The 15,855-nt window shown below is 31.8% G+C and overlaps 1 protein-coding gene across 1 annotated transcript in view; it reads right to left on the bottom strand.

The window, feature by feature from the left end:
* Positions 1-2,086: 2,086 nt before the first annotated feature.
* Positions 2,087-15,855, bottom strand: part of LOC132708350 (doublesex- and mab-3-related transcription factor A2-like) — a 36,735-nt gene continuing 22,966 nt past the window's right edge. Inside the window, exons 3-4 of the mRNA XM_060680638.1 lie at positions 6,072-6,474; positions 2,087-2,424 (exon numbers count right to left, since the gene is read on the bottom strand). Coding sequence (XP_060536621.1) covers positions 2,136-2,424; positions 6,072-6,474 — 692 coding nt within the window. The 3' untranslated portion in view covers positions 2,087-2,135. The remainder of the gene's footprint in view (positions 2,425-6,071; positions 6,475-15,855) is intronic.

The following is a 15,855-nucleotide window of genomic DNA, read 5'->3' as shown; positions in this document are numbered from 1 at the left end:
ATGGATATTTTTAAAAGTTATTTGATGCAATAAATTTTATAATATATAAATATATTTTCAAAATTAAAACAATACAAATCACACATATACTTATTACAATTTTCACAGTCTCAAATAACTATTCTACCAGATTGTTTAATTTATTTGCACAGTGCAACCCCTTCATTGAAGTAGGCATGACAGTTGGGCTATTTTCCTATAAAAATTAAAATTTCTTATAAATTTCAGTTCTCTTGTTCTCATTTTACTTAAGTAATATTTTCCATATGTTTATGACACAGCCGTACAGTCAGCTGACTATTTTGTTACAGCTACAATAGAAAGAATCCTTCAATAGCGAGATCATATATAACATATTTTTAACAAATAAGAACGGTAACAGCATTTTACACGGATGTAGAGAATTGTTCTTTTATGCATGACACTAGATTCTGTTCACACGTGCTATCTAAAATGTTTGTTACTTTCTTTTAATGGCGTTATTGAAATTTTCTAAAATTAAATACTGGAAATTCTAGAAAAAAGAAACGAATTTATCTTATCTCCTCGCCTCTTCAAAAAAGATCCAAATACCCGCACGATTTTTATTTAGAGAAAATTCGCAATTTACGCGCAATTCTTGGCGGGATTGACATCGCTTTGAAGAATGTGAACCGTGTTATTTATTTATTTTTTTTCAATAGTATGCACGTGTGATCCCTTTACGCGAAGCAGATCAATGTCAACCGCACACACTGTTCCTTACATTTAATATGCCCCCAAAAAATTACACCCCTCCGCTCGTGGGGTGGCAAAGGCTAGCGATGTTTCCCGTCACATAGTTTTTTTGAAGCTAGTAAAATTTACAGAATAATGTTAATTCAATGTTAAATTTTACTTAACGGTCTATTGCGTTAATGTGTTAGTAATAGGGTTTTCTTAGTTGTCGTTATTTTGTAGTTTTTTTTAATGCTTTTGTTTTTTTCTTTCGCTGTAAAATGTGTTCCTTTAGCTGGATTTTTATCTTTGTACAGGGTTTTTATGGGTATTTTTTTCACACTGTCTACAAGGTCACTTATGAGAGATATAATAAAAGGGTAAATTCAAAACTTACATTATTTTTTATTAAACTTTCATAAATTTACCGCTTAAGGTTAAGGCAGATACTGAGTAAATTATATTATTAAAATTATTAAAGAAAGAAATTAATAACTTAATTAAATTATAAAATTCACATATAGCTTTGTTATATATAATAGGATGTTTGTATTTCAGTTGACGAATAACAACTTTGTTATTGTAAATATAATTCCCCGAATTTCTCGGAATTTTCAAGATATATTTTAAATATACTTAAGTTTTACTGTTTTCAATATATTTCGAATTTTTTGTGGAAATTGAAGAAATATACATTTGAAGTTGATTTTTTCTTTTTGGAAAATTATGAGCACTTTTATTCAAACGTCAAAGCATTTGAAAAATAACTCAAATAATTTTAAACCGCATTAAAAAATGACACTCAGAGACGAAATGTGGAACTGTAATTTTTAGATTATTGGACAGAGCGGAAAAATTGTAAATCCACAATTAAGTTTTGCTTAAAAGGTTTTGTTTTCTTGCGGGTATTCCGGAAATTATTTGCAAATTTTTAACTTCTTGATATAATACTGTTAGTTGTAGCTCTAACCGAGATCTCCATGCATCCTTACCTTTTATTCGAGTCAAAAACATAGTTACCAAAGGTATATAGTAATCAATATTTTTCATTGTTATGCTTGAACACCAGTTCGCGATTGGACGTTATTTATTTGCCATCACTGGCCATTTCGCAGGCACCGAGTAAAACCCTTTCTCGATATTGATTTCATTTATTAATAAAAGCAAAATATACAAACAATGCACCACGCAGAACCGGGTTTATACAAGTACGATCGACACCGAGTAAAACTACTCATTTCATTATTTCTACTATATGATATAACTATTTGTTAAAATTACATTTTAAATAACATTTCCACTAAATACTTTTAAGTATCTATTGCAGAGTTTTATAGAGTATCACTATCGATTTGTCTCGTGTAGTACAATTTGATATAAATGACGCTAAACTGCCGGAAGAGATAAATATGCTACAATCACAGTAAGAACCGTACCGGTTATTCAGAGTACGACGTTTTGTCAGACTCGGCATTGGAACCGGGAGAAGTGGCCTTCTCGCTGTTGTAAATATCTTGCAACTGACCTACCGAAAGGTAATCGGCCGGTGGTCGGATAATAGTCGGAAGGTAACCTGTGCCAGCGTAAGGTGCCGACAAGAATCGTCTTGAAGGACAATATCTGTGAAAGTTTTGCGGTGGCATCAAGGGTGGAAATGCTGGAGTACAAATATCGCTTTGGATCCCACCCACCATTAATTCCATGGTCTGAAGAACGTCTCCTTTGCACCTGTTGAATATCAAACACTAATAAGAGTTGATGTATCTTCGGTAGATGCACAAATTGTGCATCAAAAGTAACACATCAATAAAATTTGGGTGAACTTTAAAATTAATTTTTTCGCGAACTGCTGATTCGATTTGGACACATTTTTTAAATTGTAGGTAGATCTAACCATCAGCAATGATGTGATGAAAAAATGTTTTATTTAGATTAGAGTTTTTTGAAATTTGCATTAAGACTACTGGGTGTCTAAGTCAGTACATAGCTCTCAGCATCTTGTTTTTATATAGTCACGTGTTTATCTCAGTTATTAAATGAAATACTGAATTCAATGTCAAATTAATAAATTTGCCAGATGAGTTTTATAACGCCAGATCACATACTGCAAAAATAGTAGAATATTATATTAATGAGGTGAATATTGATTGGATTGACCTGACGCAGTGCAGACCTTAACTCAATAAAACCATCGACTAACATCGATAACGGTTTAATGCATGGGTCGTCTATGTCAATCAGTTATAAGGGGTATGGGAGAAAACAGCCGATATTAACTTTTTATTTGTTTAGTGCTTATGATTTTGTTTTTGTTTTGTATTAAACTGCAATTGTTACATTTCATATTAAATTCCGCATTTCATTTAATAAGTTAGGTAAAGATGTGAAGAAAAAACAAAATGCTGAGAAAAGATGGGGTATGCATTGATTTAGATAGACACCCAATTGTGTTGAAGGGAATACCGACAGAATTCATATTCATATTCTGTGTGTATGTTATCATACATTGACGATTATATTGGTTTTTCTTTAAACACTCTATATATGCCGAAAACTGAAATTTAAATAAAAATGTTTTTTGTTGGCGAGAAAATGAAATTTGGAATTGACCCAAATTTTAGTGCGTTAATTTCGTTGCGAAGATAATTATATCTACTTGTAGCTTTGGATTAGAATATTTAACGATATATTTTTATTAAAAAATGAAAAAGAGATTTATCAGATAGGGGGAGAGAACTAACTCTGTTATTGTTGTTGTAACATTATAATTGTACATTGTACGGTTACCAACTTTTGTTTCTTAAATTCACCTCTGCATGATCACACGGATTTTTAGAATAATCCTGAAAGGCCTCTTTTGACAAATATTAAAGTTAATAATGAAGTCCTGTTATGCGCCCGAAAATGGGAAGTTGTAACTGGATAGTTATAACAGCAATTCTAATAAGTCGAAATAAAATTAATGGTCCTTAAAGTTTTACTTTTAGAAAATGCGATTACCAACATAACATTTTAAATAAAAATATCTTAAAAGTTATTCAACTAGATTAAAGTTATTTTTCATGTTAGACATATTTTGCGATTTTTTTAATTAAAAGCTATACTCAATTACTATTAAATAGATAATTACATTTTTACTGCGATTTTAAACATATTTTTATTAATTTTTTTGGGTGGCCACTGACTTTCTTATCCGACAAATAAAAACATACGAAAGTTTTTAAAATTACAGTAAGGGCTAAAAAATGTTAAACCAATTTTCTATATAGCTTGGCAAAAATTATAATGGAAAAGCGTATCCTTGATAAAAGCATTACCGACTTTAGATATGTGCTGTTAATGGTCGAATTATTTCGGAAGAGGCATCATATTTCGTAGACCTTGAGAATATTAAAATAGTTTAAGTTAAGTTTGATATTTCAATTTTCTTAAGAACGAAAACAATCCTCGATGTTTTCTGACATATCACAGAATTGCAGCCAGATAACTTTGCTGTTGGATTTAGAGGCACCAAGTTTTATGTAGCTATTTAGTTAAATTGATGGATATTTCTTACAACGGCCAGCGGTAAGTGAAATTTGCCAGGAATGAAAACCCATCTGCATCATAAAATGTTAAAGGACCATAGTTTTGGGATCTTAATTTTTTTATTATTTTTTATTAGTATTTAATGTAGATAATTAATATTTATATTACATTCATCTAAATGGCTAACTTAAACGGATGTAGAAAATTTTATCTTTAATCGATAAATACGGATGGTAACACTAAGTCTCGGAATGATCATGACTTTGTGTTTTGCATTAGACTAAAGCCTACTATGAAAAATATACGCAGCAGTTAATAAAATCCCTAGAAAAGTGCAGCCGAATAAACGAAATTATATTTGGAATATCCTACCCGTTTTCAGGTTTTGCTGTCGCATTTCTTACCCGTAAAAACTGAAATTAGGATGATCATAATCGTTTAATCTACTCATTAAACAAAGTAACACCCCTTTTCGAATAACAAACTATTTAATAATTTAACTTCATCAGTAGCACATCATATTTATTTGTCTTAACTTTCATTCTTGTTTCAGATTCTGCTGATGATTTAAAACTCTTTTATTTTTAGTTTTATTTAGACTACCAACAACTGCAGGATGACGTAAATAATTTTTGTACTTTGATGAAACAAACATAGTTGGTTAGCAGTAGCCTGTGCTGTCCGCAAGAGTCTTGAAGTTAATTTAAACTGTGTTCACCACATCAGTAATATAATAAACAAGTATCTTATGATGACGCGCTTTCTCAAAATAAATGACAGAGATTTTTATGCTCAGACACTAGAATGAATCTCTTTATTTACGCTTTATTCACATAAATCCCATTGAGTGCGTGTAGAGAAAGTTTCTCCTCTTTAATTTAAAGTTTTTTTAACAATCGTTCCTTTGATTATGAAGCTCAAACTCGGTATTCTGCCTTCTGAAATCAAGCGTGGTAGTCATGACCTTTTTCTGTTCTTCCGACTAACTAATGCATTGGTTGATTGTTCGATCTTGGCCTCACAGATTGATTTACATTCTCCTGTTAGATCCACAAGCAGAATACAGACATTTCATGTTTCCTGTCATCGTACAAACTATGGGGCTAGTAGGTTTACTCTGCTTTTGCTAATTAGCAATATACTAAGCAAATTTACTTAGTAATCTGGAATTTTTTGTACTGAAAAAGACTTCGTGCTTTTATTTAAGCTCATTTAACCTGTTTTTCTTATGCCTTCATATTAGTATTAGTATTAATCTAATCTTGCTTTTTCTTGTATATTATATAGTTTGAAATTTGAAGGGTTGAAATTTTTGCGCAAAAGTAGTAAAATTACCAGAATAGAAACGAGCCGTCGCATGGCGTTACAAAAGACGCAACAAACTTTTACATATCAGTTTCCTAAATATTTTGGTGTGTATGTATGTTATGCATTTTGTAAATCACGACTGGAGTACTTTGTCCGTAGTTTTTTCTCCTTTAAATGTAAGTTACCTAAATTCAAAAACAATTTTTTACTGATGATTGATAGTAGATAGCGTTTGGTCATAGTGACCAATTACATCGTTCGCACTAAAAGTCGAATATTAAACAATCTGGACAAAAAGTCTCTATATTAATTTTATTTTTCAGTGGCCGAATAAAATTTAATAAAATATTTTCAACTAACACCCTAGCACCATAAATGATTATAGTATATTTATTAAGTATTTGTGTTTGTCAAGAGTAAGCGATACATTTATATGGCAATATGGCAACGATATTCATAATATGAATTGCGTTACTTGGAAAATATTAACGGCTTGTTGATTCTCCTTTGGATGTAACTGTGTAGAATTGGTAACTAACCTGTGCAAAATTGCTTCAACTTCTGAGCGACTTCTTCCCGGAAACACTCTTAGCAAAACATCAACCGGTGATCTCTGTGTAGCGAAGAAGGTCGGAATTTGAGAAATTTGGGCAGGCGGTTGGTGATTGTAGATGAAACTGCAAGTATTGTTCTGAAGAAATACATCCTGATTTGCTGCTGCTTCTTTTTTTAGGGACAAATTTTCAGGAACCTCTTGATTTTCGTCTTCTTCTATGTTAAGGTCTAAATTATCGTCCGCCTGGGGTGAAGACTGGGAAGTTATGGGCTGGGGAAGATTATGATTTTGACTAGAAGGGGATGATTGGCTACGCTGGGTATCTTCTGGATCAGAGTCAGATTCTTCAACTCGAAACTCGGAGCTGATACGAGGCCGTTTCGAAGCTGAAATGTTAAAAATTACACATAGAAATACAACAAAGTTACAATATAAATACAAGGTGTTTCTTAACCTCTTCGATAAAAGGAAAGATTGGAATTCCCATCTAATTTAATTTAATTAAATACAGGGTGTTGAAAAATTTTTTGGCAAACGACATTTCAGTAGTATTTGGTACACATACTTTACTTTGTGACCATTTTAAAGTTTTCAAATAGTTAATTGGAAGAGATCCTCTTAGTTTCTCAATGACTTATCAAAATAATCATTATTGCTGTACTTACCTTAATGAACCGTCAGAGAAAAATGCAAAAAAAATTGTTTGCTCGGCATTAATTTTCACGTTGTATAAGATTAACATATTCAATGCTAAACAGGCCCGTATAATTTATTTGTGCGAAATTATGTCCGACAGTGAACTGTGTTTAAAATGTTTAAAGTGGAGACAAAGTAAAGTACTAAAATTTATATATACCAAATATCACTGGAATATCGTTTGTCACTATTGCCACTGTATTTTAAAAATGAAGTGACATTCTATTTCATTTCCGTCTAAAAATTAAGTGACAAATATCTTATTCCTTATTTTCAGAGAGGTTAGGTAACCCCCTGTATATAGTGTGTCGCAAAAGTTTGAAGACCGTTGGTAGAAGGTTCGGACATTTTGCACTCACAATAAATTCAAGAAAAACTTTGGGGACGTTTCAAAAACATAGATCTGCAGGGGCCCAACTTTTTTGCAGTTTCTGTATAGGTATGAGGAATATATGAAAATGACATGAGTAAGCTTCAAATAATCTTTTTATATAAGTGTTTCTTGTGAGTTTGCTTAAAAATGTTACATAGGACCAAAGTATTCAGTGGTAACAACCAATCCTTCACCTAAAATCATTTTTTGCCTTTATTGATGTAATTATCAAAATATAAGCTTTTTTCTATATTTAAAAACATTCTTATCTACCGATCAGTACTGACAAAAATTCCAAAAAGATATGCGTGTGCTGAAAAATCAATTTGCCTGCAGTTCACCTGGCGAAAAATTATATTAATACTGTGAAGATACGATCATTGTAATCCCGGGAAAAACAAGATTGCTTTCAAAAAATCGTCACTGGGTGGGGTAAGTTCGTAGCGCGTAGCGCCAAGCAGTTTTGTATTTCAAAAAGAAATCGATTCGCGGTTTCATGTCAAAAAAGGGACGCATTGTTTTTTATCGTGCTTCTGTGGAACACTATTGTGACAGCAAACTTTGATCAATATTAATAATAATTAAATTTTGACACCCTGTACATAATGGGATCTGCTACGTTTTCTGGTCCAACAATTTTTCCAATAGAGTAAATGGTTTTCAAGAAAATATTTTTTTTCTGAAACTAGGCAGTACTCCGCAATAGTCGACGCGTCTGGACAGAGCCCGAGAACCAGTGATTTTCATATGCATTTTTTCAAATATCCCGAGCTGCGTGTGTGATGGGAGAGAAAATACCGATTAAACCACTTTTCTATATCTTCTATACATTTTGATGTACGGCAAATATTTTGCTCTGCAAAAGAATGATTTTCATGGACTCTAATATTTTTGTCTATAATTGAAAAACCCTGTACATAATCGAAAAAATGGTTGAAATAAAAGTTATAGTACCGGATCTTTCGCGTCTAATGGTTATAGAATTTGACCGATCGGGTTAATAGTTTTGGAGAAAATGTTCTTTTTTCTCTAAACCAAAATAACTCAACAACAATTTTCAATTAAAAAAAAAATAGTCGATGCGATAGTCGATGGCTCTCAGTTTTAACAGTATTAATGCAAGTGCGAACTTCTAACTCTTTGCTAAATTTGAAGTCGGTGGCTTCAAATTTAAGACACTTGTTACATTTCTTAATATAGCAATAAATTGAACACCCTGTACAATAGCTGAAAACCCTAAATACAAAAATTTTAACTGTGCATACGGGCTATATGACTATGTAAAAGAAACTGAGAACTAAAGCACAGCCTTCTTGTTATCGTCAATTACCATTATAACAGGATCCTAATTTTCAGTATTTTGCGAACACCTGGCACACCCTGTACATTTTTGAAAATTGTAATTGTCAAATTGCAAATTTTGTGGATCGCGTGAACGGTTTCCGAAAATTAATTTTTTTCTTGGAACCCTGCAATCGCGATGTTTAATTTTTTTAAAATATTTCCCACCCCCAGCCCTCCCTCCCAATTTCAATAAGTGCCGCTACAGAGTCAAGCTCCATGTGTATGATAAATTTGATGTCAATAACCTTCAAATTTCGGACACTTATCGTGTTTCATAAAGATGTTCGGAAAACACAGAAAAATCGCGAAAAAAACATGGACGCCATGTGATTTTTTTTCGACGCTGAGTCCATCTGTACCAATGGCGACTCTATAGGACCAACCGTTACCGAGATATAAGTTAAGCGCGTATACTATCGAAAATTTCGAATTCATCGATTTTTCGAAAGTAACTAGTGACAAAATCAAGACAAAAATTGTAGTCGCCATATAAAAACATCATACCTACTGTATGGAAATCCACCCTCTACTAAATCCTAAAAAGACGGGTTAATCATCAAAATAGACCAAAATGATGTAACTAAAAATTCTCATAAAAAATTTCTAGGTACCCAACTTGAATGTCTATTAAGATGGGCCAATTAAATTTAATATAGTTCATATTTTGCAATATTAACATTGAAATCTTCCTTAAATACCGCTTCTTTCATAAATGTATACTACTCATCAGTACATTAGGTAATCTCTTACAATATCATATCATACGGAATAATTCGATTAATATACAACTTAAAACTACTAGAGTCAGGAATCAAAACAAAAACTAAAAAATAAAGAAAACATTGAAATAGGATCTGACGTTCATAACTAAAAAGTTTTTTTAATTAGTATTAAATCAGAGCCGTAAACAAAAATAAATTCATAAATACTTAATAAACTTTACTTTTACTTATAACCTGCCTGTTTACGAAGTTAATATGAACAGTAGAAAAAAATAAAAACTATACATTCTGTGACACACTTGGGCTCTTTGTTTATCGGTCTTTTTTTGGTTAGTTTTGGTCTTTTTTCGAAAGTAACTAGTGACAAAATCAAGACAAAAATTGTAGTCGCTATATAAAAGCATCATACCTACTGTATGGAAATCCACCCTCTACTAAATCCTAAAAAGACGGGTTAATCGTCAAAATAGACCAAAATGATGTAACTAAAAATTCTCATAAAAAATTTCTAGGTACCCAACTTGAATGTCTATTAAGATGGGCCAATTAAATTTAATATAGTTCATATTTTGCAATATTAACATTGAAATCTTCCTGAAATACCGCTTCTTTCATAAATGTATACTACTCATCAGTGCATTAGGTAATGTCTTACAATATTATATCGTACGGAATAATTCGATTAATATACAACTTAAAACTACTAGAGTCAGGAATCAAAACAAAAACTAAAAAATAAAGAAAACATTGAAATAAGACCTGACGTTCATAGCTAAAAAATTTTTTTAATTAGTATTACTCTAAAAAATCACCTCATTACGGGCATGCATATTATAATATGCTTCCTGCTGAAATCAACAAAAACAAAACAAAAATAAATTCATAAATACTTAATAAACTTTACAAATGCATTTTATAACCTGCCTGTTTACGAAGTTGATATGAACAGTAGAAAAAAATAAAAACTATACATTCTGTGACACACTTGGGCTCTTTGTTTGTCGGTCTTTTCTTGGTTAGTTTTGGTAGTTTTGTTCTTTTTTCGTAATATTTTTTTATTTGTTTGTTTTATATAATATTTATTTTATTTATATTTTATAAAATATTAAAATATTGCTATTTTCTCTGAATAAAATTTTAAAATAATTTTTTTTAAATTTACTTCTTCTTCTTCAAAAATTTGTCAGTTCAAAAACTGTTTGAATCTTCAGTTGAGACCGCACATTTCAGGCGAAATATATGTGAAGGTACCTTTAAAACAAACGAGCCTCAATATTTGCCAACAAAAAACTCCAAATTCATGTGCGTTACCGATTATGATCATTTTATCCGCCAATCAAGTTCGTTTTAATCTCGACTAAGCGCAAAACCGGCCATCCGTACAACTTCGGTCTTTATTTTATACTTTATTTGTTATTTTAGTGGTGGAATTAATTAATTCACGAATCCCTCGATTTGGCAAATATGGTTCAGTAAATACGTCTCTACTCCGGCGAAAAACTTTTTTATTTGTACTATCGCGTGGTTAATGGTTGAACTTAAAGAGTAGAAAAATAATGAAAAACACGCCTGACTGTATTGCGCCACATCCACGCAGCTTATGCAGTAAATCTTTTGAAAAGACCCTTTAATTGATCAACCCCAGTTCACTTCTTCCTCTAATGACTCTTGAAAACGATACAGAATAATTGGAGAGGGGAATACGGTTTACTATAAGAAATATGTATGTGAAACGTTTTGGGTAATTTGTCTTCGATCGCGTGTAGTATTATAACTCTCAGCGAAATCAGCGGTTATCAAAAGAAATATAAAAAACAGATGGGGATAGTTTGGAAGTTGCAACTGAAGAAGGGGAGTGATGTATTAAAGGGTGCGTGGAGGAGGTTATTCAACGGGCAGTCACAAATTTGGACACGTTGCAGCGGCTGTTTTAAGCATTTTTATCGAATAGTAGGTACAGCCCCGTTTAAACTTTTTTGTTATAACTGTTTAGAAAAAAATTGAGATGTTTTTATACATGTATATGTTGAAATGTATTTCTTCTCTATACATGTTATATAAAGGAAATAGGTAACACATTTTTTATTTTGTTTATAAATTGTTTTTCTGATCTCTCGTGAAGGGTGATCCATTACAAAATATACCGGGTGACACCAGAAAGTGGGAAGACTTTATAAATTTTAAACGGCTTGGGATACCGATTTGAAATTTGGAAGGGTTAATGTAGGCTGAATGTCCATGTTTTTGACAATATGTATTCAATGGTTGCACTTCCGGTTTGAGCGGAAACGACAGTAACTTTGGAATTTTAAATGGCACAACCTACATTTTTTTGCATTTTTGGATTCAGGGGATCATTCTACGTAGGATAGGATGCTTTTTCTCATTTTTGTCCATTATTAATTGCCAAGCGGGCTGCACACAATGCACGGGCCTGTCGAGAGTTTTTTCTGCATTTCCCGTATATCAGAAACATATCAACTTTTTCTCCATTTGTAAATTGATTATTGTTTTCCATGATAATCCAAATCAATAACAAGACAAAAGCGATAATCAGATAAAAATGTACAAACTGTTAGAATTTTCAATCATGGCGACTTGATGAATAGAAGCAAAGCCACCTAAGTAATATTTTGTTTTTACAAAAATGTATTTTCTTATCTGGTTTTTTCCCTCTTGTGAGCTTATTTTTTAACGAAATTTGAAAAATTTTGGAGTCAAAATGTTTCAAAAAAGTACCGGTTTTAAAAAGTTTTTGTTCCCACTAGCGTTTTGAGCTCTGTATACACATGATTAGAAATGTTTTCGATTGTTGATAATGCAAGAAATAAGCTGCTTTTGCAGTCAGCGATCATGCTTTGGGATTTTTGAGATTTTAATGTCGCATTTAACTAATTATTTGTTAGTGAGTTATTTAAAACGCCATAATAACTTTATGTCGTCTAATTTATGAAATGAACTTTCAGTTCTACTTAGTTACTACGGTTAAGAAATTCGAGGAAAATCTCCGAAGACACTGATATACTAAATGGAGTTTGAAATTTCATTCCCGCTATCTTGAAGTCGTTTGTAATTTTCTCATGAAAATTTAGGGTATTTATAATGAAAAATATTTTATTAAGACGATTGCAGGTTGTAATAATATTTGTTATAGAAAGATATACATAACGTAGCATAACTGTTTTTATACATAGGCAACTTGAATTATACATTATCACTCTTTATATCTCAAACAAGGAAACGCCAATCAAACTTAAGAAAGTCGTAATGCGGGCGAACAAGATAAGAATTGCTTGAAACAAAATTAATTTGAAGAAGAATTGGGATGAAATTACTGCAAACCGGCAGATCCCAAAGTTTAAATTCAGTGTCCTTTCATTATATTCTAAATTATGTTGCCCAACATTGGTTAGTTTTAATTCCATAGATGGCGTTCCTAATTCATCAAGTCAATTTTATTTTTAGAATTGGTTTTGAAAAATGTTTGCTGTGTTTTGTTTTAATTTATATTTCATGTTGTCAATAGTGTACAGTGTTTAATAAATGAGTGTAAAATCTGCCTAAAACTTTCCGATTGCTTCCGAAACCATTTAATCAGTGTATTGGTTCGTACAATGCTGTCGAATAAATCAAGCATTGTAAAGGAATTATGACATACTTTTTGCTGGTCTTATATCTTCGCAATATTTTTTGGTGTAAGCATTCTTTTTTCCTGAGTTTCAGTTTGCTTGATTTACCAAAACTGTAGATTTTTTATGAAAAAGGAAAAATATTTATTTCTGTAATATGTAGATTAGGAAAATTTGGGGTCAAAGTCAATTTGAGTGTATCAATATTTCAAAGGGTATTTGGTAACGTTCATTATTCACATTCTCTACTCCCCATTATATCTAAAGCTGGAGTCTAATTGCCACTAAGGATAGATATACATAAGTATACAAACAGTAATGGCGGATGTTATTGATTCAGAAAACAGTGATATTAGAACCGGTGTGCTTTCTTTAAGTACTTATGTTCTTTTAAGTGTATATTAGTGATTGGAATTTTGTTAGCTATCAATCGAATTGCTTTCTCTTGTCGATAACACATCCCTTAATCTTCAATACTTGAACTGAAGTGTTAACTGCGTTAATATAAAAATTAACTAAAACTAACCAAAACTGTAGATATATAACTGAAAGGTTCGATTTTCACTGTAGTACACTTAGTTGGGCATTTGGGGTATCCCCAATTAAATGTGTCGTGTTGTCCACATCGACGTTTCTGGCAACTATTGATAGAGCGTAACAATTCTGGCGTCTTTAATGGACAACATCATACTTGGCTGCACTCGTTCATGGATGGATCGCTTAAAGTAGCGCAATAGTCTTCGAAATTAGTTTACTTTACAGTTAATAGTGGACATTGATCCATATTTGCAAAACTAAGCAAAACCTACCAATGGTGCACATATACAGAAAAATATAAATTAAAATATAGTGAGGTTAGCACCTAAATTCTGTAGACAATTTTTTAATCCTCTTTGAGACTACTATCGATTTTTTAATTCCATTTTGTCCTCCGGTTTTACCGGAACTCAATGTATTGTTTTGACTATGCATTAAATTGTTGTGATAATTGTAGATATCACTTGTACTATAATTTTATTTAATTTTATTTTCATCACAAATAATATCTTGAACACATATAAATGGAAGTCAAATTACAGCAGCTTCCGGATAAAATTTTATATTTTTGCAGTGATGATTTCCAATTGAACTTGTTTTTAAAAATATTCTGGTTTGTTGGAAGGAGTCAATAAAAACGCAGAAATCTCTTCGGCTTCTATGCTGATGACAGCCATCCTCAGGACATGGCACAAATTTTTAAGAAGACACAATGTTGCCGGCCATATTGTAGCAGTAAAAAAAAAGAAAATAATCTGTCAAAAATCAGAAACCTTTATAATTTGTTTGAAATCTCGGGATGATCCAATAAAGAGAGGAAACTGACTTTTTCCAACACACATTTTTAATTTTTTTCACGTTGTATGGAAAATATTTGTTATATTTTAAATTAGATAATTATGCTTGCTTATTTGATAATAAATAAATTATATCATTATAAACTAGACACTAACAGCCCTAAATATTTAACTTCTCACCCTCTCGTAGAAATTACACTTTACGTACTTGAAAACATCGCGATACCATTTGAGATGCCTGAAGCGGCTCATATTAAACGGATATTTGTACCCAACCGTCATTCCGCAATGACATTCCTTCTTTATTGCGAATTCCATAAGTATCATTTACGAGTATGAAAGTGAAGTGGCTAACGCTTCCTTTTATTAAGGTCCTCCACGATGACATTTTTTTAATAGTAAATTACGTATTCACCCCCATTTATAACCATTAAATTGTATAGATCGACGCTAAATATTTTAAGTAGTATATAGTTAGATCGGATGCTGACCTTAACTGATTTCTAAAACGTAAGATTTGGTTTCCAAGTATTCTAACCAAATGTTAAGTTTATTTTAAAATTTTCATTGCAAGCCTTCTCGAACTTGCCAATCGGTAATTAAATCCTAACCAGGAGTTGATTGAATTTATTTCATCTTCGAATTGAATGGTTAAAATCTAGTATGAAATGGATAGAAAAAGTTATCTAATTTTTGAAAGTTTTGTTTAAAATGTGTTATAACGGTAAAAAAAAATATTCTCTAAAAAGTTTGAGTTTGATTCTGACATGCAGAGAAATCAGTGAAAAAAGAAACAGCTTGTTTCGTTTTTCTTTCTATTTTTTTGTTTTGTCAGCCAAAAAATATGCACTCAAATTGTCGATTAAATAATCTCATATTGTTAGAAGTATTTTGGGCCCTGATGATGTCTGCATAACCACAGCATTTCATAAATATCCTTTTGTTAGCAGCCGGTTTTGACTATTTTATTTACAAGTTGATGGTACCTGTCATTGTTTATTTCTAATTTTACATTAAAATGGAATTTGATGAAATGGCCATATTTTCTAAGGTGTTGAATACCGATAAATATTAACCAAATGCCAAAATCACCAAGAAAATCGCACTGAGAACAGACAACGAGTCTACGCACGATGAAGCAATTATTTCAAGGCAACAGTCAGAAGAAAAGTGTTTTATTTTTAAATTCGAATCGATTGAAATCAAAAAATTTTTTACTGTCGGTGTTGTTAGAGAGGTTTCGTGGGAAGTGCTCAGTGCGTAACGAGAAAGACGTATCTAGAAGTCACATCTAGGTAATACTTAAAGAATCGCGTGTAGTTCTTGCAACGGAAGTTCTCGAAGGTTCGATTCTCTGATATCTCCTTGTAAATTTACAGACTAGTAGTGTTTGACGACCCCTTGCAGAAATAGAGATGAACTAAAAACTCGGCAATTCCGTGATTAAATCAGAACTATAGTTTAAATCAATGATAACAGTAATACACTGCAACTTTCCGAACATCTTGGGACAGAAAGAATAACTCAACTAGCACCAGCAATTTTAATTGCCCTGAATTGACGTTTGTCAATTCTGACGGTCATGTCAGTGAATGTATTCTTGTTGTTTTGCGAAACTGTACTCAAAAACTAACGGTCTTAGAAAAAGTGTGCTACACGTTCGGTAAAC

This window comes from Cylas formicarius, unplaced genomic scaffold, assembly GCF_029955315.1.
Source record: "Cylas formicarius isolate icCylForm1 unplaced genomic scaffold, icCylForm1.1 PGA_scaffold_10__41_contigs__length_53128322, whole genome shotgun sequence".
NCBI classification, from domain to species: Eukaryota; Metazoa; Arthropoda; class Insecta; order Coleoptera; family Brentidae; genus Cylas; species Cylas formicarius.
This window is presented reverse-complemented; position numbering and strand designations above follow the sequence as displayed.